We start from the raw sequence: 26,714 nt of genomic DNA, 5'->3' as shown, positions 1-26,714 counted from the left end.
GATCATGTAAGATCTTTATAACTCTGTAGTTAATTTACAATGGCTTATTAATTCAATTAATTATCTTCAACTCTTCATGTTTCATTAAACCCTTACTTCTTCCAATGGGCACCCTTTCAGTTTTTTTCCCTAGTGAAGCATATTCTCCTTGATTTTCCATAGATTTTCCACTGCAAATTTTTTTTCTGGGAAAAAAAATAAATATATATTATTTTGATTCAATGAAGCTGAACCATCAGTTCTTCCATGCTACAAAGTTCTCCTGGGCCCTCAAACAATGTAGAAACAAAAGAACAACTTATTCCCTCTTGCTTTGATTATTGTAACATCCAAACAGTGATAGTACCATAAAGGGGGAGAGGTCTGCTTTAGTGTGAATGGAAGTAATGTGGGAAGGGGATGGAAACATTTCCATAACTACAAATATTTGGGAAAGCAAGTGAAAATCATAGGAACCAATCAGAAGGAATCAGTCCTTAAGGAGATAAAGGCAAGCAGTAATAGACTGTTCTATAAATGATCCAGGCTGTGAGATTTGCCTTCCCTGCATGGTTAGGAAGGCCAGAAGCAGATGAATAATCAGGCAGATCCAATGGTTGCCACAGTCTGGACTTTGCTTTAGCCCAGTCCAGTACCAGCCTGTTGCAATCTGGAGTTTCTAAAGATGGCTTAAGAGATAGGCAGCTTAGACTACAGTATGGAAGCAACCTAAAGTTGCTTTTTGTGCCTCAAGTTAACAGAATAATAGAACTGGAAGGGGCCTTGGAAGTTTTCTTGTACACCCCCTGCTCAAGCAGGAGACCCTGTACCATTTTAGACAAATGTCTGTCCAGTCTCTTCTTAAAAGTCTCCAGTGTTGGAGCAACCACAACTTCTGAAAGCAAACTATTCCACTGGTTGATTGTTCTATGTTGCTTCTCACTTTGTTCAGTTTCCATCCATTGCTTGTCTTTTGGTGCTTTGGAAAATAAATTGATCCCTTCTTCTTTGTGGCAGCCCCTCAGATATTGGAAGGCTACTACCATGTCACTCCTAGTTATTTTTTTTGACTAAACTGGACATACCTAATTCCTGCAACCGTTCTTCATAAATTTTAGCCTTCAGCCCCCACCCACCCCAATCATCTTGATTGCATTTCTCTGCACTCTTTTTCATATTGTGGTGACCAAAATTGGATGCAGTATTCCAAGTATGATCTTACCAAGACATTATAAAGAGTAGTATCACTTCGGATATTGATTCTGTCCCTCTGTTAGTGCAGTCTAGGATTGCATTGGCTTTTTTGGCAGCTGGCTCATATTTAAGTAATTGTCCACTAGGAATCCAAGAACCCTCATGCAGTTACTGTTGTTGAGTGAAGTTTTACCTAATCTGTACCTGTAACATTTTGTACCTGTATCTCTGTAACAAAAGTCCCAGAGTAACTTAGGTAATGACAAAATTCTCTTCCTACCCTTCTATAGTTCTAAATTGTTCAGGCATTTATGTTACCAATATTCATATCAGAAGAATATACATATTATCGGTTTGTTGACTCATACAAATAATGCCACTTCTTTTATATTAACTTTACCTGCTGCTTCTGCTTAGAATGTCTATGAGGAGATTCCATGGAGTATGATATGTACCACAATCTTATATGTACTGTCTGAGGTATAGGAAATGACAATTTTAAGATAGGAGAGGAGAGAAGGGGAAAGCCCCTTTTTTCTAAACACCCCTCTCCCCAGGCTCAGGACAAGCCCAATTATCTTTTTTAAAGTTTATAGAACTGAGTATCAAATGGAAGAAATTAGATGAAGGAGTCAACTGGCAGCAAGAGGTATAAAAAGAAAGATACCCAGTTACTCATGAGTTTGAAATTTTGTTCCCAGGTTTATCCCTCATGTCAGTGACTGGTTGAATTGAAGTCTTGAGTAATAGCTTTGCTGCCAGACACTTGCATTATGGGTTTCTTTATTTATTCCATATGTGTATTATGGGTATATGATTTCTATTACTACTATTACTACTTAAATCTAATGCATTGCTTTCATCTGATTCTTAAGAGATAGCTTCTCTCACAAAAGAATGAGAAAACCAGAAAATCAAGAAACTTTTCTTAAGCTCTAATTTTGGAACATTAAGCTCCTTGAGTCATGTCTCATTTTGTGACATAAAATGAAGTTACTGTTGGCAAATACACTTTTCTTCCAAAGTCCCAAGGTGACATACAGTTCTGTATGGAGAAAAAGGAATTACTACCAAATGGCCCCCAGCACTACAACTAAACTACCATGCCAATTTTTTTCGGTGCAAGTTGAAAACTAAATCTATATATGTGGATGGGATCAGAGATTCAGATTCAAAAAAGGCTTGTCAGTACAGTAGAGAAAGTTTCACTCTGTATTTACGGCAAGAGAAGAACAGCACATTATGAATCTTTGTTATTTTCCCTAGAGGCTTATTGGTTGATATTATATCCCTTTAATAGAAATAAAGGTTCATTTAATACACAGTTATTAATGCATTCTGTTGGTACTCATTTAGCTAGGAAGTATAAAGACTTGCATATTTTTAAAAAAATATCTGATTTCACAAAGAAATGTTATTTCTCATATAGGCTGTCTCATAATCACATCAAATACAGTACACGTCATTTAGAATATAATAATTCTGTGTAGCCTCATACATGAGACTACTTCCTATATTATGAGCAAATTAAGTTGTCAGTATACCAAGTTCTGTTTTTATTAATAACAAAATTACAAGAAAACCAACCCAACAAGAGAACAGAGTACATTTTTTTCTCTCTCTCTTCTCTTTCTCATTTTTTCCTTTCAATTTTTTTGCAGGGTATATGTAATTGATAAAATATATTCCAGAAATAATTCCAACATATCTGGGCAACTCAAATATTTCCTGTTGGAAACCATAAAAATGTAATTTGCATTTTTACAGAGTTAGTAGAGGGGTGCATTGCCATCAGCAAGGACTTAAGCTAGCGGGAAATGATTGCATGAATTACAAAATGCCACATAGTACTGAATTATAACTTAAAATGAATGTTCTGGTGAAAGAAAAAATATGTCAAGTTGGTGGCAGCACACTGAGATAATATTTAAAATTGACATATAAATGCACCAAGGAACAAGTTGTATCACACATAAAAGCAGTTTACAGAATGTAAGTTAAAGTTTGCAAATATAGAAGTTGCAACATTAAAGAAAACTCACCAAAATAGAAAATATGCACATATAATATATGTATTTATAGAAACCTTTAAGTACCCCACAGGGGTTGGCCAGGCTAATAACTGCCACTACCAAACAGGAAAGAAAGCAATAATCATGAGAAGAAGAAATGAAATAAGAAAGCCCAACTAAGGCTCTGACCCTTTTTTGCACGTGTTCCATCTTTGTAGACTTCTTGTACTTATTAGCTGCAAGATTTGCCATCCAAAAAAGATGTTCCTCCAAAGGATGTTTCCCTCCACTACAATCTGAGTAGAGTTGGCATCTGGAAACCTAGAGAGGCTATATGTTGAGATGTAGTAGGAGGGAAGTTGAATTTATTATCTTTCTGCTTAGAGTTATCTCTTTCCAGGATAAGAACCATGTCCAGTTTGATAATATCAAAAAATGAATAAAAAAATAAAATATAAATAACAGCTGAAGAATCAAGAGAATTCAGCACTTTCATTTGTTTGAGTCAAGAAAAATAAAAATAAAGAAAAATGTACATTGCCACATTGAACAATATTTTATTGCCGTGTGCCAATTCCTCTTAAAAAGGAAAAAAGAAAAACAGAGAAAAAAGGAAAAAAAGTGAAGAAGCTTGGTATTTGTCTCTTTTCTGCTTTTTTTAAAAAAAAAGTGTAATATTTTATTTATTGACTTTGTAGGTGTTTCCTGAAGAAGGTGCTCCTCTGTGTAGTGAGTTAGAGTACAATGGGTGCAGAGTGGTGGTTGGAAGTTAGGGTCAGTTTTGCTGTCCTCTCCGTAGATTTTACAGGCGATTTGCTCTTTGCTTTAAGAGGAGAAAGTGATAAGTCAGCACTTTTTAAATCAAAGCAAAGCACCCTTCACAAAGCCACAAACAAGAAGTAGGACAGAAAGTCCATGGCTTGTAGCTATCCTTGCACCTGCGGAAGAAGTTATAAGATATTCGCTCATCTTGTAGATTTCCAATGCTCCTTTGTTTAAACATATACATTCATATATTTAATTAGTTCACCAGCTTGGCTCTTGCGCCCATGACTTTCTTGGCATGCACTGCAAATAACAACACATACAAAGGATTTCAGTCCCATAGAGGTGCTTTGCTTTGTATTTTTTTGCTTTGTACATTTTCCCCTAACAATATAATCAAGTCAAATGGAAAAAGAGCACTATGAACACATTCTCAAATTGTTCTTTATCCCCAAATCCCAATAATAACTTTGCAAAGTGAAATTTATGCCTCAAAGCAAGCTATGAACAGAGGATAATTCAAACCCTCATGTGTCAACATATATGGGTAGCAGGCTGTCTTTAGTTTGGTGGGAGACCAGTTCTGCAATCCAAAATTAAAATATTTTTAAAAAGAGTAGTGTATTGAGTTTTTTAAAGAGTATGTTTAAAGGTATCTCTATTCATAGATATTCATAAGCCTATAATCGGGCAAAGTTGCCTAACCTAGCTATAAGTCAGAGATGGAGAAATATAGTAGTTATTATATTATATTGATAGTAGTAACTGTGAGAGAGATCTCGGAGTCCTAGTGGACAATCACTTAAATATGAGCCAGCAGTGTGCTGCAGCTGCCAAAAAAGCCAACACAGTGCTAGGCTGCATTAACAGAGGGACAGAATCAAGATCACGTGAAGTACTAATACCACTTTACAATGCCTTGGTAAGGCCACACCTGGAATACTGCATCCAGTTTTGGTCACCACGATGTAAAAAAGATGTCGAGACTCTAGAAAGAGTACAGAGAAGAGCAACAAAGATGATTGGGGGACTGGAGGCTAAAACATATAGGGAACGGTTGCTGGAATTGGGTATGTGTAGTTTAATGAAGAGAAGGGTGAGGGGTGACATGATAGCAGTGTTCCAATATCTCAGGGGCTGCCACAAAGAAGAGGGAATCAAGCTATTCTCCAAAGCAGCTGAAAGCAGGACAAGAAGCAATGGATGGAAACTAGTCAAGGAGAGAAGCAACCTAGAACTAAGGAGAAACTTCCTGACAGTTAGAACAACTAAGCAGTGGAACAACCTGCCTCCAGAAGTGGTGAATGCTCCAACACTGGAAGTTTTTAAGAAGAGACTGGACAGCCATTTGTCTGAAATGTTATAGGGTTTCCTGCCTTAGTAGGGGGTTGGACTAGATGACCTCCAAGATCCCTTCCAACTTATTATTATTATTATTATTATTATTATTATTATTATTATTATTATTATTATTATTATTATTATTATTATTATTATTATTATTATTATTATTATTATGGGATTCAGTGATCTTTTGAGCTCACTGCCAGCCTTAGACTACAAAATTAAGCCTGTGTAATGTTTATGTATGTGCATATGAAGTTATGGCAGACTAGTGAGATATCATCAGCCACAGACTAAGCAACCATGTCAACAGACATAATAAAAACAATAAGAATACATTCCTAACTCAAAGAGGATCAGGATCTTTCTATTTCTGATACCTGGTTGTTGAAAAAATATCCCCAAGCTCTTAGGATTGATCTGTATTATTCAGTCAGGCACATTTGCAGAAGATTTTTGTGCTTTGAATAAAATGTATTGTGAAAAATAAATTATATAGAATAATATATTGAAATGTATGAAGTGATATGTTTTACTTTGCTAAGGAATGGTGCATTTGTTCTATGATCTATGTTCTATATATCTTCACAGAAATTAATTACATGCACAATAAAGGTGGAGACAAAATATAATAACATGTCCCTTGTTTTATTCTTAATACTGTGCTTACTCCTAGCACTATAGGTCCTCTCCATATTCCGAAATACAATCTACAAAGAATGTTAACTCAAGTTCAGCTGACCTGAAAATATGAAGATATTGGCACAGCAACCAAACAAGACAGATACAGACTTCAACGGATAGTTAGGACTGTAGAAAAATAATTGCTACCAGCCTGCCTTCCACTGAGTACCTGTATACTGCACAAGTCAGAAAGAGGGCTGTGAAAATATCTACAGATGCCTCACATCCTCGATACAAACTGTTTCAACTTCTCCCCTCAAGACGATGCTATAGGGCATTACATGCCAAAACAACCAGACACAATTCCCCCCTCCCCCCATGCTATCACTCTGCTAAATAACTAATTCCCACTACACTGTCTTATGCCCTGCGATGTTAAACCACCTAGTATTACTATTGCTATTATCCATCTCATCTTTCCTATTACCTATTTCCCTAGCTTCTTACGACTATAATTTTGTTATGTATTTCATGATTTATGTTGACTGCTTTTATTAGTACCCTATTATAATTTATGTTGATTATTTAGTATCCTATGATTATCACTGAATGTTGTATCTTGTGATTTATTTTATGATTATGATTTATTGCTTGTTGCTTGTATGTATACTGAGAGCTTATGCACCAGAGACAAATTCCTTGTGTGTCCAGTCCTACTTGGCCAATAAAGAATTCTATTCTGTTCTGTTCTGTTCTGTTCTGTTCTGTTCTGTTCTGTGCTATGCTATGCTATGCTATGCTATGCTATGCTATGCTATGCTATGCTATGCTATGCTATGCTGTGCTATGCTAGTCTTTATTTCTTGATTGCTCTCACTTGTAACTGTGATGAATCTGCATATAGATGGGAGGTTGAACAACTGGCCCTGTGATACAACTATAATACTCTAGAGCTGAATATGCTTAAAACTGTAGAGATGTTGGTGGATTTTAGGAGGAGCCCTTCTATTCTACCACCTCTTACTATATTCAATAGCAGGGTGTCAGCAGTAGAGTCCTTCAAGTTTTTGAGTTCTATAATCTCCCAGGACTTGAAATGGATGCTTAACATCAGAACTATTATTAAAGAGGGACAATAAAGAAAGTTCTTCTTGCATCAATTTAGGAAGTTCAAACTGTCCCAAGAGCTGCTGATACAGTTTTACAGAAGAATTATTATTTGTACTTCTATAATTGTTTGATTTGATATAGTAACCAAATAAGACAGGTACAGATTACAATAGATAGTTAAGACTGCAAAAAGAATAATTGCAGCCTTCCTTCCTCAGAAGATCTGTATATACCACAGGTCAGAAGGAGGGCTGAGAATATATCTGCAGACTCCTTATATCCTGAACACAAACTGTTTCACTTCTTCCCTTGGGATGGTGCTATAGGGCATTGCATACCAAGACAACTAGACATAGGGACAGATTTTTCCCTTATGCTATCCCTCCGCTGAACACTGAATTCTTGCAGTTTTGTCTAATGTGTATGTATATCAACCCCTAGAATGTGGCTGTAGTGTTATTATTTATTCCCAGGGCTTTTTTTCTCATAGAACGCTCAAAACGGTGTTCCGTCACCTTTTTTGGATGGAACCTTGTAAGGTAGGCAAGGCGGGTTGTATGACATGTATGAATTCCAGCACCTTTTTCTTTTACAAAAAAGCACTGTTTATTCCTATTTATTGTTACTTCCTCTTTTTATTGGTATTATTACTATGATTTATCACTCAGTCAGCCGGATGTTCAGACTGGATTTGGCCTTTTTGTTTACCTATCATATCCATTCCAAGGACCTGGGATAGGCAGATTTGGATGTTTGATAGTATTACAAACATCACAGGATGTAAGCTGATGAGCTTACATCCTGTGATATTTTGGCCACCTGATGAGAAGGAAGGACTCACTGGAGAAGAGCCTAATGCTGGGAAAGATTGAGGGCAATAGAAGAAGGGGACGACAGAGAATGAGGTGGCTGGATGGAGTCACTGAAGCAGTAGGCGTGAGCTTAAATGGACTCCAGAAGATGGTAGAGGACAGGAAGGCCTGGAGGAACGTTGTCCATAGGGTCGCGATGGGTCGGACACGACTTCGCAGCTAACAACAACAACAACAAAGCTGACTGTATATTTGTGATGGGTAAACACCTTTTCTTCCAATAGTTCTGCAATTGCTGGTCCTGGTTGCTCAGCCAACAGTCTCGAGTCCCATAACCCATTTTTTACCAGAGGTCCAGGAATGCCAGCATCTAGTTTGGTCTTTGTTAACCTGGACAATGACCAAGCCAATATGGATTTCTGTAATTTACATCTCATCATATTTTTTTATGGCAGAGACAATCTTTGTTTGATTCCTTTGATTAGACCTGTCCATTATGGGTGAACCTCTGGCACAGCTCTCATCTTCCTCAGAGCACACAAGCCCTACCACCATGTCAAGGTAGTGCCTCACTGATGGTCAAGATTATCATTATGGTTTGTCACACTGTTAGCCAGATGTTCAAATTGGATTTGGCATCTTTATCTATCTATTTAGTCCTTTCCAATTACCTTAGATAGGCAGATGTGAATGTTTGACAGGATTACAGATATTGCCACTGGATGTAAACAACCCTGTGATGATAGTTCCAAATAAAGCTGCCTTTTGCAATTGACTGATAATGATTATTATTATTTTCTCTATTGCCTTTCTTTTTTTATAATATATTTTATTGATTTTTTTTAACATAGTCACCTTAATATTTGGTAAACAGTGTGTTGTCTGGGTTTACATTTAAAAAAACATTCACTAACAGTTGGTTTCTGTGATCTATTATCCACATAATACAGTAGCTTTACTTGATTTCCTCTTTTTCTCATAATGTTGACTTTTGCCAACCGTAAGGTAATACAATTCTTGTTGTTTTGGTAGATAACAACTGAGTATAATTTTTTTCTAATATTTCTACAGATAATAATCACATCAATATAATTTCTTTTCTATCTAGTCATGCTGGTTGCCACATCATAGATCCTGTTTACAGTTCTTGTTTGCATTTGTTTTTCCCACAATGTTCAAAACATTTTTATTGGTTAAGATTTTCTCAGAGTTAATTACATTTAAATATTTAAGTCTATTTTTCTCATGTAAGCCATCCCAACACTTTTACCCTTCTTAAGGAATAAATCAGACTAAAAAAAGAAAAAAGAACAATAAGAGTAAAGGAAAATAAAACGATAGTGTGCTACTTAAAATCCATGTTTCCTATAAGCTAATACATATTTATTTCCAAACATTCTTTTTTACCATAATTAAAATTATATTTAATCTTTAAATATTCCATTTAATAATTCTAGTCATCTGATCTTTTAACTCTTATTCAAAACATTTTTAATCCATTGTAATTTTCTTAAACTCAATCACATTTAAATATCTAAAACATTTCTTTTATAGAAGCCATTCCTACTCTTTTGTATTACTCATATCAAGAAATAAAATAAGAAGAGGACTTCCGGTGGCTCCGCGGCGACGGAGACAGCCTTCCCGGGCTGCCCGCGGCTCAGCTGTTGTTTTTTCGCCCGAAACAGCGCCGATCAGCTGTTCGGGTGAATTTGAAGCCCCCTCCTCGGGAGAAGAGGAGGGGGCGAGCTCCCAGGTAGGGGTAGAGTTCTCCAGGGCCGCCTGAGCTTATGGCTTGGGCGGCTGAAGGATTGAACTCCCCCGTAGCCTGGGCTGCTCCCAGCTGGCCGGCGCCTCTGCTCCTGATCTCTTGGAGCAGAGCCAGGCGTCTGCGACCACCCCTGCTTGAAGGAATGACTATGGATTAAAGGAGCAGGCAGAGCGATACAAGAGGTAAAGGTGAAGAGGATTATTATATTTTACTCTCCAGCTTGATGGACTTTTTTGAATTATAAATCTGAAGTGAAAGTGCGTCACACTTGGTAAAAGATGGCGGCTAAACCACCCCCTAAAACTCTTCGGAGTGCTGGAACTTCTCCTGTGCAACAATCATTACTGCAGGCGCTGCATCCTCCTGATGTATTGACATCAAAGGACTTACAAGATGCTCTTGAAAAACATGCCCAGGTAATTTTGGAATCAATTAATGATAGATTTGTACAGATGGAGGAGAAATTGGAGAAATTGGAGGAGAGAATGGAGGAGAGGATGGAACAGAAGTTCAGAGTGATGAAGGTAGACATTTTGTCTTCAGTGTGTAAAGTGGCTCGCTGTGTGGAAGAATTGGAGGAAAAGCTAGAAGATTTGACTCAAAAGAATGCTATATTAGAAGCAAAAGTATTGGAGAATGAAGATAAAGTGGAAAAAGAACTGAGTCTTGCTCAATATTACCAGATGCAGTTTGCCATTAGAGTTAGAGGCTTAAAGGAGAATACCAAGGAAGATCTAAAGCAGCTGGTTTCTGAGGCTTTTGAAGTAGTGTTGAAACAGCCAGCATCTGAAATAAAAGGAGGCATGGATAAAGTGTTTCGTGTGAATTCATGGATTGCTAGACAGAGAAAGTTGCCTAGAGATGTGGTGGTATACTTTGCAAGAAGGGAAACTAGAGATGAAGTTATACGAGCTGCTTATGATACTAAAATTGTGATTGCTAATCAAGAAGTTTTGGTCTTAAAAGAAATTCCTCCAAAGATTTTAAGGAGAAGGAAGGATTTTACATTTCTTGTGCAAGAGCTCAAGCAACGAGATATAAGGTTTAGATGGGAGATCCCAGCTGGGTTGATGGTGACGCACGAAGGTAAAAGGTACCTTTTGGTTACTGTGATGCAAGCGCGTGATTTCTATAATAATGTTTTAAATGCAACGCCATTAACACTTCTGGAAGCTGAAAAGGGATCTGGAGATGGAGTGCATCAAGAGGTCGAAGGTGGTCAGATAGAAGACAATGGTGTTGGGCGAGATCAAGATACAACTTCGTCGGATGATTCTATAGAACAGAGGGTGACGCGTGCTGCTGCAAAACGATCTAAGAAGAGAAAATAGCAGGATTTGCAGAAGTCTATGGAATTTCTACGACGTACTCATAGTCAAGTATGGGAGGTGGGAAAAGACTTGGGTGTAGACGCAATATATTTTTTATATGTGGTGGTTTTGTGGATAGGGTGAGTTTTTTTTTTGGATTAAAGTTTGGTGGAATATATAGAAGATTTCCAAATGGAGGTTAAAGTTCTGTTCACAATTTTTTTTTATTGTTTGGAATAATTATAGATGTCCTGGAAGAGGAACGGCCGATTATAGAAGAGTGGACTTTAAAGTTTTTTGATTTGGTTGAGGTGGCGAAGATTTTGGTCAATTTGAAAGATTATTTCTAAGAACGCTATATCATGGAATGGACAAAATGAATGGAGTTTATTTAGGACAAGTATAGGTTGAGAAGTATTATATAGTATTTGAATAATTCTTTTTTTTCTGTTTTTTTTTCTCTTTCTATTTTGGGGTTTTTTTCTTGTTTTTAATGTATATTTAATATTATTAAGGTTTGTTTTATTCTATATAAGCTAGAAAGTGTTTCTTTTTTATTTGCCCTTTCATGTTTGTTGAAAATCTTTTTCTTTCTTTTTCTCTCTGTTTCTCTTATCATTTTTTTATCTCTTCAGTTCTAGTGGTTTTCCTGACATCTCTGCAGTCCATTTGGTCCAATCTTTTTTCTTATCCTCAAATTTGTTTTGCGGTGTTAAAGTATAAGTTGTCTTTTCCAAATCCAATATTTCTGTTTGGGGCGGCTGAACCACCGGAGCTGACGCCAATTAATGGATCCCTCCATCCTGCCTTCTGCCCATTCTCACCCATCTTTGCCCATTCTCTCCCCACAGGACATAACGGGCCTGGGTGCTAGCCACGGTGGCAGAGTGGCTGGGCCATACACCTGCTACCCCATAGTGGTGAGAGCTCTATGGGGTATGCCTCACCCAGAGTACGTTCTGGACCACCTCCAGAAGCAGAGACACAACCCATCGTGAGAGGATGAGGAGTGGCCTGCTTCTGGGGGTTCGCCCGGCCAAGTGGCAGTGGCAGGGCGACGATCCAGATACGCACCTACCCGGCTCGACCCTCCTGCAAATTCACCATCCAGGGGACAGCCTTCCCGGAACCACCTGTGACTATGCCCGTTCAATACTCTAGCATAGCACTGCACGCCCTCAGGGGTTCCCCACTCTCCTGGGTGCGACCCGCCTGCATCACATCCAATCTTGATGACGGGCCCAACCACTGGGCCTCTGAGAGATGGCCGGGCAGGGTCAGGGGCCTCCAGCACATTCCCATCAAGAGGCCCCTGATTAAGTTCTTAGCTAAGTTTTTTGTGGGGTTAGGGAGGGGGGAGGGAGGAGACTATGGTTGCGCGGGAAAGGCACACCTTCCAGCCACCATAACGCATGCCAGGCCCACGGCCGTTCGCGACGGCGTACAACGAGGGCCAGTCGCCGATAACACCCAGTGGCGTACTGACGAACGTCCCATCCCTAGGATGGTGGGGAATGGCAGAAGGTGCACAGACAGAGGGCCGTATCGTCACCGGGAGTGTCATCTCCGCTCTGTAAAGGCGGTGAGACGCTCCGACCCTCTGTTCTCCCCCGGAGGACCCGGGAGCAAAGGTGCGCACCCTCCCATGCTGAGGCTGGTCTACCTGAATGCAAGGTCCGCAGCCAACAAAGCTCACCTCATTCGTGACCTATTGGAGAGTGAGCATGCGGACCTGGCCTGCATCACGGAAACCTGGCTGGGCCCAGAGGGGGGTGTTCCTCTGGTTGACCTCTGCCCGCCAGGTTTCCAGGTACTGCACCAGCCCCGGGCTCATGGGAGGGGCGGGGGAGTGGCAGTTATCATCAGGGAATCCCTTAGCCCGCGAGAGACCACCGTCCCTCAGATGGTCGGGTGTGAGTCTCTCCTACTGAGATTCGGCCCAGGGGCGCAGCTGGGTCTGCTGCTGGCGTACCTACCACCTAATCGTGCAGCGGCGGCCCTACCCGAGCTACTCGATGTCCTCTCAGGGTTGGTGGTTGAATTCCCAAGACTCATGGTCTTGGGCGACTTTAATCTACCGTCCCTGGGAGGATCGTCCGAACTGGCTCGGGAGTTCATGGCTTCCATGACGGCCATGGACCTGTTGCAAATAATTTCTGGGCCGACTCATGAGAGAGGCCACAACCCAGACTTGGTGTTCTTGTCTGGACGGTGGCGTGATGATGTCGGTGGGGGTGCCACAACTGTTACGCCCCTGTCATGGACCGATCACCACCTCCTGCGGCTAGACTTCCCCCTTGCCACCCCCCACCGTGGGTGCACGGTGCCAGTCAGATGGTACCGCCCTAGGCGCCTAATGGACCCTGATAAGTTCCAGGCAGCGCTTAGGGACTCGCATGCACCCCCTGCTCACAGCTCGGCGGAAGCCTTAGTGGAAGCCTGGGAAAAGGCAGCCACGGAGGCTCTGGACCGAGTTGTACCCTTGCGGCCTCTGACCCGGCGCAGATCCCAGCGAGCCCCATGGTTCACCGAGGAGCTCCGGGAGATGAAGCGTCGGAGACGGGGCCTAGAGAGCCGTTGGAGGTCCAGTCGATCCGAATCCGACCGATTGCGACTAAGAATCCTCACCAGGTCTTATCTCGCTGCGATAAGGGTGGCAAAATCCAACTACTTTTCCACCCTCATCGCGTCCGCAGATAATCGCCCAGCTGCCTTGTTCAGGGTGACTCGCTCCCTATTAAACCAAGAGGTGAGGGAGGAACCCTTGCAGGGTCGAGCCGAGGAATTTGGTCAATATCTGCTGGATAAAATCGCTCGGATTCGAACTGGTCTGGACTCCAACTGGGCTGAGATGGAAGAACAAGACATGGACAGTCTTGTCAACGTCATCTGGGAAGAATTTGATCCTGTAACTCCTAAGGAAGTGGACAGGATTATGAGAAGGTTAAGCTCCTCCACATGCTTACTGGACCCGTGCCCTTCCTGGCTGGCCTATGCAGCTCGAGAGGCGACACGAGGCTGGTTCCTAGCGGTCATCTCTGCTTCTCTGAGTGAGGGTCACTTCCCCACCGCCTTGAAGGAGGCGGTGGTGAGACCTCTCCTCAAGAAGCCCACCTTGGACCCATCCTCTTTGAATAACTTTCGTCCAGTCTCCAATCTTCGCTTCCTTGCGAAGGTTGTTGAGAGCGTGGTGGCGCACCAACTTCCTCAGATCCTGGATGAAGCGGTTTATCTAGAACCGTACCAATCGGGTTTCAGGCCGGGCTACAGCACGGAGACGGCATTGGTCGCTCTGATGAATGATCTCTGGAGAGCCCGGGACAGGGGCCATTCCTCTGTCCTAGTCTTATTAGACCTCTCGGCGGCTTTCGATACCATCGACCATGGTATCTTGCTGCGACGCCTCAGGGGACTGGGAGTGGGAGGCACGGTTCTGCGTTGGTTCTCCTCCTTTCTCCAGGGTCGCTCGCAGTCGGTGCTGACAGGGGGACAGAGGTCGACCCCGAGGCCTCTTGCTTGCGGAGTCCCTCAGGGGTCGGTCCTCTCGCCTCTCCTGTTCAACATCTACATGAAACCGCTGGGTGAGATCATTCGCAGTTTTGGAGTAGGGTACCATCAGTATGCTGATGACACCCAGCTTTTTATCTCAACTCCAAACAATATCAGTGATGCCCTAGACGTGATGTCCCGCTGCCTGAAAGCGGTCCGGGAATGGATGGGGAGAAACAGGCTTCAACTGAACCCGGACAAGACTGAATGGCTGTACGTACCGGGAAGCCAGGAGATTCAGAACGTCCCACTGCTTAACATTGGGGACAAGTTACTTCCCCCTGTTGATAGGGCCCGCAACCTGGGTGTCCTCCTAGACTCGCAGCTCTCCCTGGAAGACCACATTGGAGCTGTGACCAAGGGGGCCTTCTCCCGGGTTCGACTAATTCGCCAACTACGGCCTTATCTGGACCTGGATTCCTTACGTACAGTCACCCATGCCCTTGTGACCTCTCGCCTAGACTATTGTAACGCTCTCTACATGGGGCTGCCCTTGAGATCCACTCGGAAGCTTCAACTGGTGCAAAGTGCGGCGGCACGGACACTCTTGGGAGCCTCCCGATACTCCCATATCACACCTCTCCTCCGTGCGCTGCACTGGCTTCCGGCTGCCTTCCGTGTGAAGTTCAAGGTGCTAACGATGACTTACAAAGCCCTACATGGCATGGGTCCGGACTACCTTCGGGAGCACCTTCTGCCGATGTCAGCACCCCACCGTCCTGTGCGCTCCCACAGAGAGGGCCTCCTCAGGGTGCCACCGCTCAAGGAATGTCGGCTGGTGGCCCCCAGGGGGAGGGCATTCTCAGTGGGTGCGCCAGCCCTCTGGAACACCTTACCAACAGAAATCCGGATGGCCCCTGACCTCCGTACCTTCCGTCGCGACTTAAAAACTTTCCTGTTTCAGCAGGCTGGCCTGGCATGATAGCGTTAATTGGGGTCCCAGTTTGTGTTCATTAGTGTTTCTTATTATTTTTATTGTTCGATCTGTATACCTTCCTTCCTCTGTACACCGCCCCGAGTCCCTCGGGAGAAGGGCGGTTTATAAAAACTAATAAATAAATAAATAAATAAATTTCTTGGGAATTTTTTTCCACTTGGGTTAAATCATACTTCTTTGTTTTGTTAGATTCCATCTTTAAGTCTCTATCCTGAAATTTGTGCTCAGGTATCTGTTTTATCTGCTCCTTCTCTATTGTTGTTTTCTGGGATTTTTTTGTTGTAAAAGTTAAATTGGAGATGAATTGGTTTATATTTTCAAAGTTATTTTGGATTTCTTTGTGGTTTGAAATAATTGTTGTTTGAAAGGTATTTATTTTTTTCTTGATAAGTTCTTTCTATAAATCTCTGATTTTCCATGATGGCCAAGAATCAAAATTTTCTTTTCTCTGTAAACAGCTTTGGAGACACAGTTAAGTAGAAACCTATAATCCAGAAAGTTCAAAAAAAATTTTTTCCTGAAGTTTATAAGTCTCTCTCTACAGCTGAGATTGTTTTCTTTTTTGTCACAGCCATTCTCTATTGCTAGAGCTTTGAAGATCACAAGCACAGATTAGTTTTTTCCAGATTTTGCCAAGTCCTGTATGAAAGCCAAAGCTGTCATAGTCTTTATCCACCACTAGATGTCAGCACGGGTTTATTTTTCAAATTTTTAAAATAAACAGTTGCCTTTAAAATGAGAATCTTAACTATTCAGCAATTTCAAACTTATCAAAATTTAGGTTTTATAGTCATTTCATTTCATTTCAATATGTTTTGGTCCTCCATAAAAAGTTTAATTCACCACTTCCATTAGTAAAAAGGTGGGGCCTTTGAAGGTTTTTTTGCTTCTTGGGATTTTTTTTCCTTCAGGAAAGTTGATAAGTAGGATAGAGAAAATTGATGTTCTTACCCAGATTCAAGCACACTGTTTACAATCAGCTTAAAGTACTATTTTTGACTTAGGTTGCTTGTAGCTTGGGCTACACTCTGAAGTTAGACTAGTCTTTCTCCTGTTGGTTTCTGGAAGGCTTCTACTGGACTGATCGGGTCGACCGCCATCCCTCTGTGGTCCATGGGACTTCCTTCCTTCTTTGCCACCTCTTCAGGATAACTTCTGACCCATTTAGGGTCCCCTAACAGGAAGAAAATCAGCTGAAGGGCATGGAGCCCTGAAATCCCTTGACTGCTGCGCTACTGCGCAAGACCCAAAGTCTTCTCTGTTGCCTTTCAAGTACACTGAATGCTTCTGTAACAGAGATAAATTCCTTGTGTGTCTAATCACACTTGGCCAAATAAGATATTCATTCATTCATTCCTTTTATATCTATGCATTTGGTTTTTCCTGTTTAAGTACAGGACCTTACTTTTCTCACCACCGAATTGCATCTCGTTGATAGGCCCTGATGCTCATGTCTGTACAGATTGTTCTCAATCTTGAGTCTATCTTGCAAAGTGTTAAAATTTCCCCCAGCATGGTGTCATCTGGAAATTTGATTAATTCCTCTTCTATCCCCTCATCTAGATCATTTATGAAGATGTTGAAGATTATTGCCAGAACTTTGAGGTACTCTACTCTATGCTTTCCTCTACATAGATGTTTCATTAAGGATTACACAGTGGATGTAGTTGATCAGTCAACTCTAAATTCATCTGGTGGTGGTAATGTCAATCCCATATTTTCCTACCTTACCAAGAAGTAGGCTTTGGTCTACTTGGTCAAAATCCTTATTGAGGTTCTAGTATACTATGTCCACAGCGAATCAAGGAAAACTTGCCATGGACAATTCACCATGGCCATCTCCCCATGGTCAACCCACTGTGGGATAACTCCCTATGACACAATCCATGTGGGATAACTCAATGTGATATATGTTATATTCCACTATTTCTTCTACATTGTTTCCATCTTTGTCAGAGGAAATAAATGTCGATGAAACAGTTATGGATAATATTTATTGCATTGAGTTATCCCATGTGGAATTGTTTCACAGTAAGTTCTCCTGCAGAGTATAGGCCACAGTAAGTTGTCCCATGGTGAATTGGCTGTGCCAAGATGGCCGTAGTGAATTGTCCCATTCTTGCCCGCAGCATTTTGCTAGTTCACTAATTTGGTCACTTTGTTAAAGAAGGATATAAAGTTTGTCTGGCATGATCTGTTTGTAACAAACCCAACCTGGTTTCTAGTAATCACCTTGTTCATTTCTAGGTGTTCACTAATTCTTTAGTTTATTATCTTTTCCAGGATTTTCCCAGATATTGGTGTCAAGCTGATTGGCCTCTTATTTTCTGGATCCATTTTTCCTTTTTTTTGTTTTTGTTCTTTTTATAAAAGTTTTATTAAGTTTTAAGAATTACAGTCTTTAATGCTTAGAAAACAGCATATTTAACATTGACTTTTTCAATATAAATTTGTTCAATACTACTCAGTCCAGTATTTTTCCCTGATCCTTCCTTCTTCTCCATATTTTTTTCATTTTCCCCTCATTATACAGTTATAATTTTTGGTACTGTTAATGCATACAGAGTTAAATATAAGCATCTTCATCATATTTTACTAATATACAAATAATAATATCAATTCATAAATCAATAATGTTAATTCATTAATTAATATCCTGTTTTTCATGTTCTTGTTAAGGTTTGATTTCCCATCAGTATTTGAAATATTTTTATCAGTTATGATTTTCTCAATATTAATTACATTTATATAGCTAAAAGTTTTATTCATATCAATCCTCCTCTTATCTTCATATTTCCCATATCAAAAAAATAAAAAGTGCTATCTTAGTTCTAAATCATATCTTTCATTATAAAAGTCTAATAAATCTAAGGGACATCCGTTCTTTTAATCTTATTCAAACAAGTATTGAAACATATAATGCCCCCTCCAAAAGGTCAAACCTTCTGTTTTTTAAATCTGACTCTCACTTCCTTTCTTTGCCAAGTAGCTTTTCAAGCCAGGGCAATTAGATCACTCAGGAATTTTCTTTCTATTTTTGTAAAAATTGCTTGGCATGAGGAAAACAATTTAAGTAGGGTATTTTGGGGGGGAGGGAATTCTGCCATTTATATTCCTTAAACAACTCCCAGTTCCTTTCTTCCTCCATTTCTCCTTTCATTCCCTGTCTCCCAAGTTGTGACATTTTCCCTAACAGCATTTTCATTGTTATAGCTAAGTCTTGCAGTATTTTGTTTTTATATAGTTGTTTATATTTCCCTTCTTTCAGTGGTAGGATTCAAATACCTGAATAACCGGTTCTCTTATTGGATGCAGGCCTGGGCCTCCAAGGCCTAGAATGAACTTCTGGAAGTGGCATCCATGCATTTCTGGTGGGCTGTTCTAGGTCTGGGAGGCCTCCTGCAGGCCTCCAAAGCCTAGAACAAACTTCCAGAAGCAGTGTTCATTCAGCTGGTCTTCTGAACTCAGCAAAATTTAGCTATTGCTTCTGCTGAACTAGTGTGAACCGGCTGAATCCCACCACTGCCTTCTTATTTCTTCCATCTCTAAATCCATTTCCCCTGTTTTGTCTTTTTATTTCTGATTTATTTGTTCATACTTTGTAGTTGTTATCTGGGACTTTTCTAGTTGTAGATTTAATTTGGAGATTTGTCTAAATTGTTTTTAGTCTCATTATGATTTCTTTTTATGTTCTCTTTGCATTCAACAATTGTTTGGTGAATATATTTCTTTCTGAAAGGTGTTTGTTTTTTCTTGAAAAACATTTCCCCACTTTTTATACATTGGTATCACATCAGCTCTTTTCCAGTCCTCTGGTACATCTCCTGTGCTAGAGGAGCTTTGAAAGATTACATTCAGGGGTTCCAAAATAACATCTGTTATCTCATTCAGAACCCTGGGATGCAAATAATCTGGTCCAGGTCATTTGCACTCATTCAGAGTAGATAGATATTCTCTTACTATTTGCTTACTTATTTTTGACTCATGCTCTGTCTCCCTCAGTGTTGCTTTTGACAGGTTGGGCTATTTCTTCCTTTTGTATAAAAACAGATGCAAAAAAGGAATTAAGCAGTGCTTTTTCCCTGCCACCTGTCGTTTTCTTGCCATTTGCTCCCGTTAGTGGACTGATTGTTTCCTTGACTTTCTTCTTGTTCCTTACATTCACTTTGCTCATGCAGAATAAGAGGTCTAAGTACATAGTATAATTCCATATCCTTCTGCACTTTTAGGTCCCATTTTCTTATAATTAGCTATAAAAATGTCCATTGCCTTTTGGATAATTTTATACACACACAGACACACAGACACACACAGACACACACACACACACTCCATACTAAATGTCCCTAGTCTTGATTCCTTTGACCATGACTTATTTACTTACTACTTACTTACATACTCTATCTATCTATCTATCTATCTATCTATCTATCTATCTATCTATCTATCTATCTTTTACATAAATGAATTAAAACCATATTAAAATCTAATATTATGAAAATTAAAACACTTAAGTATAATTACTGTTTCAAAGCTGAGAGCATTTAATGTGACTAAACTACAACTACAACACAATTGTCAGAATCCATTTATATCACATTTCATAATTGTATAGGTAGAACAACGTGCTATTATTGGGGATTCTGCCATCTCTCCGAGGGGGGGGGGGAGAGGATGGTTACTAAAGCGATTTTCAAACAACAGGGGATGTTTTAACGGGGGAAGGGAGGGGGACAGACAGGTCTGGTTTGTATCTTCATTTACAACTGAAAAGGAAAGCAATAACCATAAAACCAAGGAGAGTTCCCTTTCCCATGGAAGGACCTGACACCTAGCAACTGACGACAGCCTGACCAAATGGATGAGGGGAGGGGCTGAAATGGGAATGTTTTATATAGGATTGAAATGTAACTTTTGTCAGATTCCGTCTTGTATTCCCACAATCGATTCCATCCTAGTAAACATTTTCCTTTTGGACTAAACTTGCATCCAAGAGTTCTTATTTCCTAAGATGTGGATTGAGGTGGGTCCTGACAACATTTCTTGTGAAGCCAGTTTGCAGCTAACATATTATTGTATGTTTTAGCTTGTGATAGACTTCTCAATTTCATTCATAAATTTCATTTCACTTAATTCATTTCATTATTTCATTTAAAATTAATTAAAATTGATTAAAATTTATTATTAAATGTAAAGATCGAAAGAAATTCAATTCAATAAAATTTCTCCCTTAAATTTTCAAGGTTTTTTCTAATAAGAAAAATGTTTCAATTGACTGCACATTGTTTTATAGAATTCTTGATCTTCATGAAAAAAAATGATTTGCAAATGTACTATGTTATGCATCATAAAAGCCCTTTTATGACTTTCAGTAATACTGTTTTGTTATTTATTTGTACTTCTGATTAGGAGGCTAAAATATACAAAGAACATTTGCAGGTGTTAGGTATGTCTAGTTTATTGAAAAGAAACATTAGTGGTGACATGATAGTAGTTTTTCCAATATTTGAGGGGCTGCCACAAAGAAAGGGGGAGGGCAGCCTATTTCCCGAAGCACCAGAAGGCAAGACAAGAAGCAATGGATGGAAACTAATCAAGGAGAGGAACCAACCTGGAACTAAGGAGAAACTTCTTGACAGTTAGAACAATTAATCAGAGGAATGACTTGCCTCCAGAGGTTGTAGGTGTTTCTACACTGGAGGTACAGGGTTTCCTGCATGAGCAGGGGTCAGACTAAAAAACCTCCAAGGTCCCTTCTAATTACGTCATTCTTTTATTCTTTTGTTATCAGCAAAATATTGCTTCAGCATCATAGGTATGATTTTAAATGCATAACTGCAACTGCTCCATATATGTATTTTAAATTTACATAAAATAGCAACAAGTTATCACAAAATTCCCCGCCAACTAAATGCAAACAAAGAATTGAAGAGGAATACTAAAGACAATAAAAAAATCATTGTGGATCTTCTGTAAACAACCAAGATACGAGAAGAAAAAGTGATGAGCCAAAGCTGCTCCTTAAATTAGTCCATCACTTAATTTTATATATTGGAACAAACTTGTGATATTCACAGGGGAGAGGCTAGTAGAGGTATATATACATACACAGATCCATACACAGTTCAGAAAATGTGAACACTTTCAAAGATAGATTGTTTAGACCTGTTTCAAAAGCTACTGTATAGCTGAAAGTTAATATGAATCTGGCTTGAAATGCTATCATGAATTTATACTGATTCTAAAAAAATTGTCATTATAAGGATGCTATATTAATCTCTACATGACCCCATGGTTTTAGTTTATTCCAGTCACCGTTCAAAAAAGATGTTGAGACCCTAGAAAGTGTGCGGAGAAGAGCCAAAAGTATGATAAGGGTGTGGAGAATAAATTGTATGATTAATCTTTGAGGGAGCTATGTGTATCTATTGAATTGGGGGCGGGAATTGAACTAATAGACCTCCAAGGTCCCTTCTAGTCTTATAATTCTAAGTTCTATGGAATATTGTAATTGTTTTTAACAAAATTCAATAGAAATGAAGTCTGAATTAATTATAAGTGGGAACTGACACAGACTACAATAGGGGAAAAGGAGGAGGGTTTATGTGACTGATGAGAGACTTTGTCAGAAGATCACAAAAAAACATTATATGACCCCAGGACATAAATATGAATCATCATAAATATGAATCTGTTGCCAAGCATCTGAATTTTGATCAGGTAATCATGGGAATGCTGCAATGCTTGGAAGTGTGAAAAACAGTCATAATTCACTTTCTTTTAGTGCCATTGTAACTTTGAACGGTCACTGAACGAACTGTTGTAAATCAAGGACTACCTGTAAATGGGTTTCAGCAGTAACATGGCCAAAGGAAACAGACATGTAAGAGAAAGGTGAATACATTTGTCCTAAGAGATCCCTGTAACCAGTGTCATGTTAATCCATGTAATAATTACTTGTTTTAGAAAGAAACTGTACAGTATAGCTATGCTGGCAATCCACAAAGTGATTTTTGCATTAATTCTATATCTGAGAGATGAAGAATGTACCATTTTATGAGAAGCAGAGATGATTAAAATACAGGTTTTATATAATCTTCATATTATTGCAGAAATGTGAGAGTTTCTTTTAATAGCTTAATTATATCCACTCTTTTCCCACTTTTCTAACTACTTCCTTTTCAAATTGCAGGAATGAAGTCAAGATCTCTAAAGAAGAATAAGGGGGACAATAAAAGAAATATAAAAAAATATCCTTTTTTAAAAACATAGGAAATGAGGTGCATTTTCAACCTTAATTGTGTCCCACCTTTGTGCATATAATACAGATGGTGCTTGATGTACAACCAAAACAGCCCAAAATTTCCATTGCTAAGCAATAAGTTGTTAAATGAGTTGTGCCCCATTTCATGACCCATTTGCTATAGTTGTTAAATGAATCACTGCAGTTAAATGAATCAGGCAGTTGTTAAATAAATCTGGCTTCCCCCATTAACTTTGCTTGTCACAAGCTGGATAGAAAGCTGATCACATGATCCTGGAACATGCATGCCAGTTGCCAAGTGCCTGAATTTTGATCATGTGACCATGGGGATGCTGCAATGGTCGTAAATGTAAAAAATATTTTTAAGTCACATTTTCAGCACATTGTAACTTCAAATGGTCACTAAACAAATGGTTGTTAAGTCGAGGACTACCTGTAATCTTATATTCACATTCATTCCCAGAGGTTACTTACAGCTACTCTTTTGTGAACCCTCATTAAGACTGGTGGAATTCAAGCCATCCTTTGAAATATTGTACTTCCCAAATGCTTTACTTCTTAACCCATATACTGTATATGGAAAGGGTATACCATTACTACTTATTCTTTCTTCTCTTTCCTCTCCCTCCCTCCTTCCTTCATGTTTGTAAAATTCCTATCACTGAAAATAAGGACAACCTTTGAAGATAGCCCAGAATCAAGTTAGAAGGAAGCAATTGAAACTGAAAGTTATCCTTTGGAGATTATCTCAGACTTAAAGTTCTTTAATTGATAAAGTACTATGATATCAGCTGGATAAGTCTACTTAAAATTTCCTTGAACTTTATCTTTTTCTTTTGAGTTTGCTTCTAACAGAAGCATCACCATTATGGATTTAATGCAGCAGAAACTTGCATTACTATAGTTGTAATAAAAACTAAGTTTAATCCAAAAACTATTCTAACTGGTAATTGTTAGCCACTGCCAAATATTCTCCAGCCCAGCCTCCACTCTTGTATGCCATAGCAAAATCTTAGTAAGATTTAGTCAGCTTTATTTTCCTGTTCTATGTTTTAAAGACAAATAAACAAATGAAGAACAATAAAAAATACTAAAGAAAAATAAATTTGGATTTTTGAACAAAATGTGGGAGATTGTTATCTGAACAGAACTTTTGACTGATTAAAAAATCTTATCTGAAATATATTTTGAAAAATGGATACCTGGGATTAGCTGTACAACTAAAACTTTCAGTTAAAAATATTAGAGTTGTTTTGAAAATAAAGGCTTGTGCCCATGTTTTATCATAAATTATATGGTTATTATTAATATGCACATATTTGTGGGAAAAAAATCAAGCAAATATTGAGCAATAAAATTCAGTTCGTATTTTGAATATGTTGTAATTGACAGGCTGACATCTGACATTCGCAATTGCTAATCTACTCACTAAATAGGTATAGATATTGAATCAATATTTCATCTAAGAGAGAGAGAGAGAGAGATTGTTGGTCACATAGATATGAGCAATATATCTGTCTCTCAGAAGAAAAAAATTTAAATCCTTTTCTTGAAAAAAATTGAAGGCAGAACTCAAGGAATTGTCAGAGGAAGAATCTGAAGGCAAGACTAGGGAAGGGTCTGGATACTATCCATTTCTCCAGCAACCTCAATATTACCTCATTGGAATCCCAAAGTCCCAGAATAATAAAGACAGAAGGACTGTCTGGTTGGGAGTGGTGGTGGTACTGGCAGGAATTACAAACATAAGCTGGGAGTGGAGTTTCTGCGTGAGATCCTCCAGCCTTCTACTTTCTAGGTCTAGGATCACATTCCAGTACAAGGTGTGATTATGTTTTTTAACCTACAAAGATGAAAATGTGAAAATCTGCTTAAAATTTACACAATTTCATAGCTTTGATCCTGGCAAGTTTCATGTATATAATTTCATATGGAGTTACATATATATGAATCCACTTAATTTTCAGACAAAGTATGTGAAATAAACATATTATCTTCCAAGGAAGACTTGAATTTTGCAAACATAAAACAGTGGGGTGTGTGTGTGTGTTATTGGAAAAAAAATAACTAAGAAGATTTCTCAAACCAGTCATGTCTAGTACTCCTAACAATCTGCTGAACAGAACATCAAATGCTGAGCACATTCTTAGAATAAGGATCATTGGCAGTAATGAAATCATATTGTGTGCAACACAGAATAATAGAATTGGAGCTAGTTAGGCCATTTAATTTACTTAGTCCATGTTAAAATATTCTGGACACAAGGTTATCTAATCTTCATTAGACCCAGATTGTTGGGGGCAATTAAGCTGACTTTGTAATAATGCCGCTTGGGGTGTGTGTGAAAGCCCTAATAAGCAGGCATATACATAGAATGAAGGCTACTGCTAAGCTTGTAAGCCGCCCCGAGTCTTCGGAGAAGGGCGGGATATAAATGGAATTAAAATAAATAAAACATATATATACCCATGTGGAAAATCCAGATGCTATTTGGGCAATTTATTCCACCCCGGGAACTTATCACAATATGTTGTGACGATCTCCTGCTTAATGGCTATTGGAAGCAAGGCCAGGCAGAGGCCCAGGGAGACTGACTACCAACTTGAGAGCAGAGTCCACACTTATTACCCCTTCAAATCATTCAGCTATAGCCCTTCTCCTCAAACTGGACTCAGTCCTGCTTTTGATAATTAATGTTTATCTCCCTCCTTCACTAAGAAAAGTTGAAACCACTGCTGTATGGCTGGAGTTGGAATTACGTTAATAAACAACTCATGGAACACCCAAATGCCGGGATCCTACCAGGGGAAGACTTTAATGCCAGATTGGGACCAGATACATTATTCATGAAACATCATCAATACCCACCATCGGAGGTCCCCATACAAACCAACGCCCCCCTCATATGACTCTCTAAATATGTATATACTTAATTACATTACTTTGATTGTCTTTCCAACCGATGAAAATAATTTTAATGATGGTTATAAACAAAGCACTTTTAAATATGAGGGTGACATATTTGTGACAGCTTGTGGGTTGGTTTCTGTGTCACTGCCGTTTTTTAAAATTTTGTCAGCAGCTCGTTTCTGTCTGTACATTTTTTCCTCCGCTCTCTGCACCTGTGTTATCTTATCATGTAATCATAGTGAATCTCATATGTCCAGCTATGTTATGGTTTTAGACTGTTTTGTGCGCATGCCTAGAAAAAGTTTCTCACAGTTACTTCTTACTTTTCTCTTCTGCCTGATGAGAGAATGTAGTCAGTTTAGGTCAATATTCCTTTAGCTCAAAGAAAGAAAGGGGGTCCTGCAGCAAAAAGGATGAGATTTATGGGCATTGATGATAATTCAAAATGGAGCAAATATATTGACTCTCATCATGTCATAGTGATTTCACAATCTGCTATTTTTGAGGAAGATGCTGACTGCTCCATGATTCATTCTAACGACCCTGGAGTTTATTTTCCTAGAGATGCTGCTGCTGATGCCACGCAGCCTGATGATCAAGATGCACAGGCAAATGTTCCTACCATGAGTTCTTCTCAACCCACTGTTCCCTCTTCACAAGCCGCCAATGCTGCTGGTGACGATGATGAAGACGAGGACGAAACGGAAGAAGAATGGACGGTTGTTCCAAGATGTTCCAAGAGGACCACAAAGGGAATTCCTCCAAAATGGTATTCGTGGCAAGTAGCGAAAGCACCTTTACCTTTGATTTGTAATGTTACACTTCCTCCTGAGACGTTCACACAAATCAAACATCTTCCTAAATCAGAGCAAGATAAAAGGTTTGAGGCAATGCAGGCAGAAATGGACAGTCTAAAGAAACTTCATGTGTTTATGCCTGCAAGCCCTCCAGCAAACGAGAAAGTTATTGGCACTCACTGGGTCTACAGAATTCAAAAGAAGCCAAAGGGTGAGTCATTGTACAAGGCCAGACTTGTAGCCCAGGGTTTCGCTCAACGTTATCCTGAGGACTATACAAATACCTATTCAACCACAGTGCGGACTGAGAGTGTGAAAATCGCCTTAGCCACTGCA

At 39.4% G+C, this 26,714-nt stretch overlaps 1 protein-coding gene across 1 annotated transcript in view; it reads right to left on the bottom strand.

The window, feature by feature from the left end:
• Nucleotides 1–3,919: 3,919 nt before the first annotated feature.
• VSTM2A (V-set and transmembrane domain containing 2A) overlaps nucleotides 3,920–26,714 on the bottom strand; it is a gene marked incomplete at both ends in the record, with an annotated part of 47,458 nt that continues 24,663 nt past the window's right edge. Inside the window, one exon of the mRNA XM_083377177.1 lies at nucleotides 3,920–4,008. Within this exon, the coding sequence (XP_083233303.1) occupies nucleotides 3,920–4,008 (89 nt within the window). The remainder of the gene's footprint in view (nucleotides 4,009–26,714) is intronic.

This window comes from Vipera ursinii (assembly GCF_947247035.1).
Source record: "Vipera ursinii genome assembly, chromosome: Z".
Classification (NCBI taxonomy): domain Eukaryota; kingdom Metazoa; phylum Chordata; class Lepidosauria; order Squamata; family Viperidae; genus Vipera; species Vipera ursinii.
This window is presented reverse-complemented; position numbering and strand designations above follow the sequence as displayed.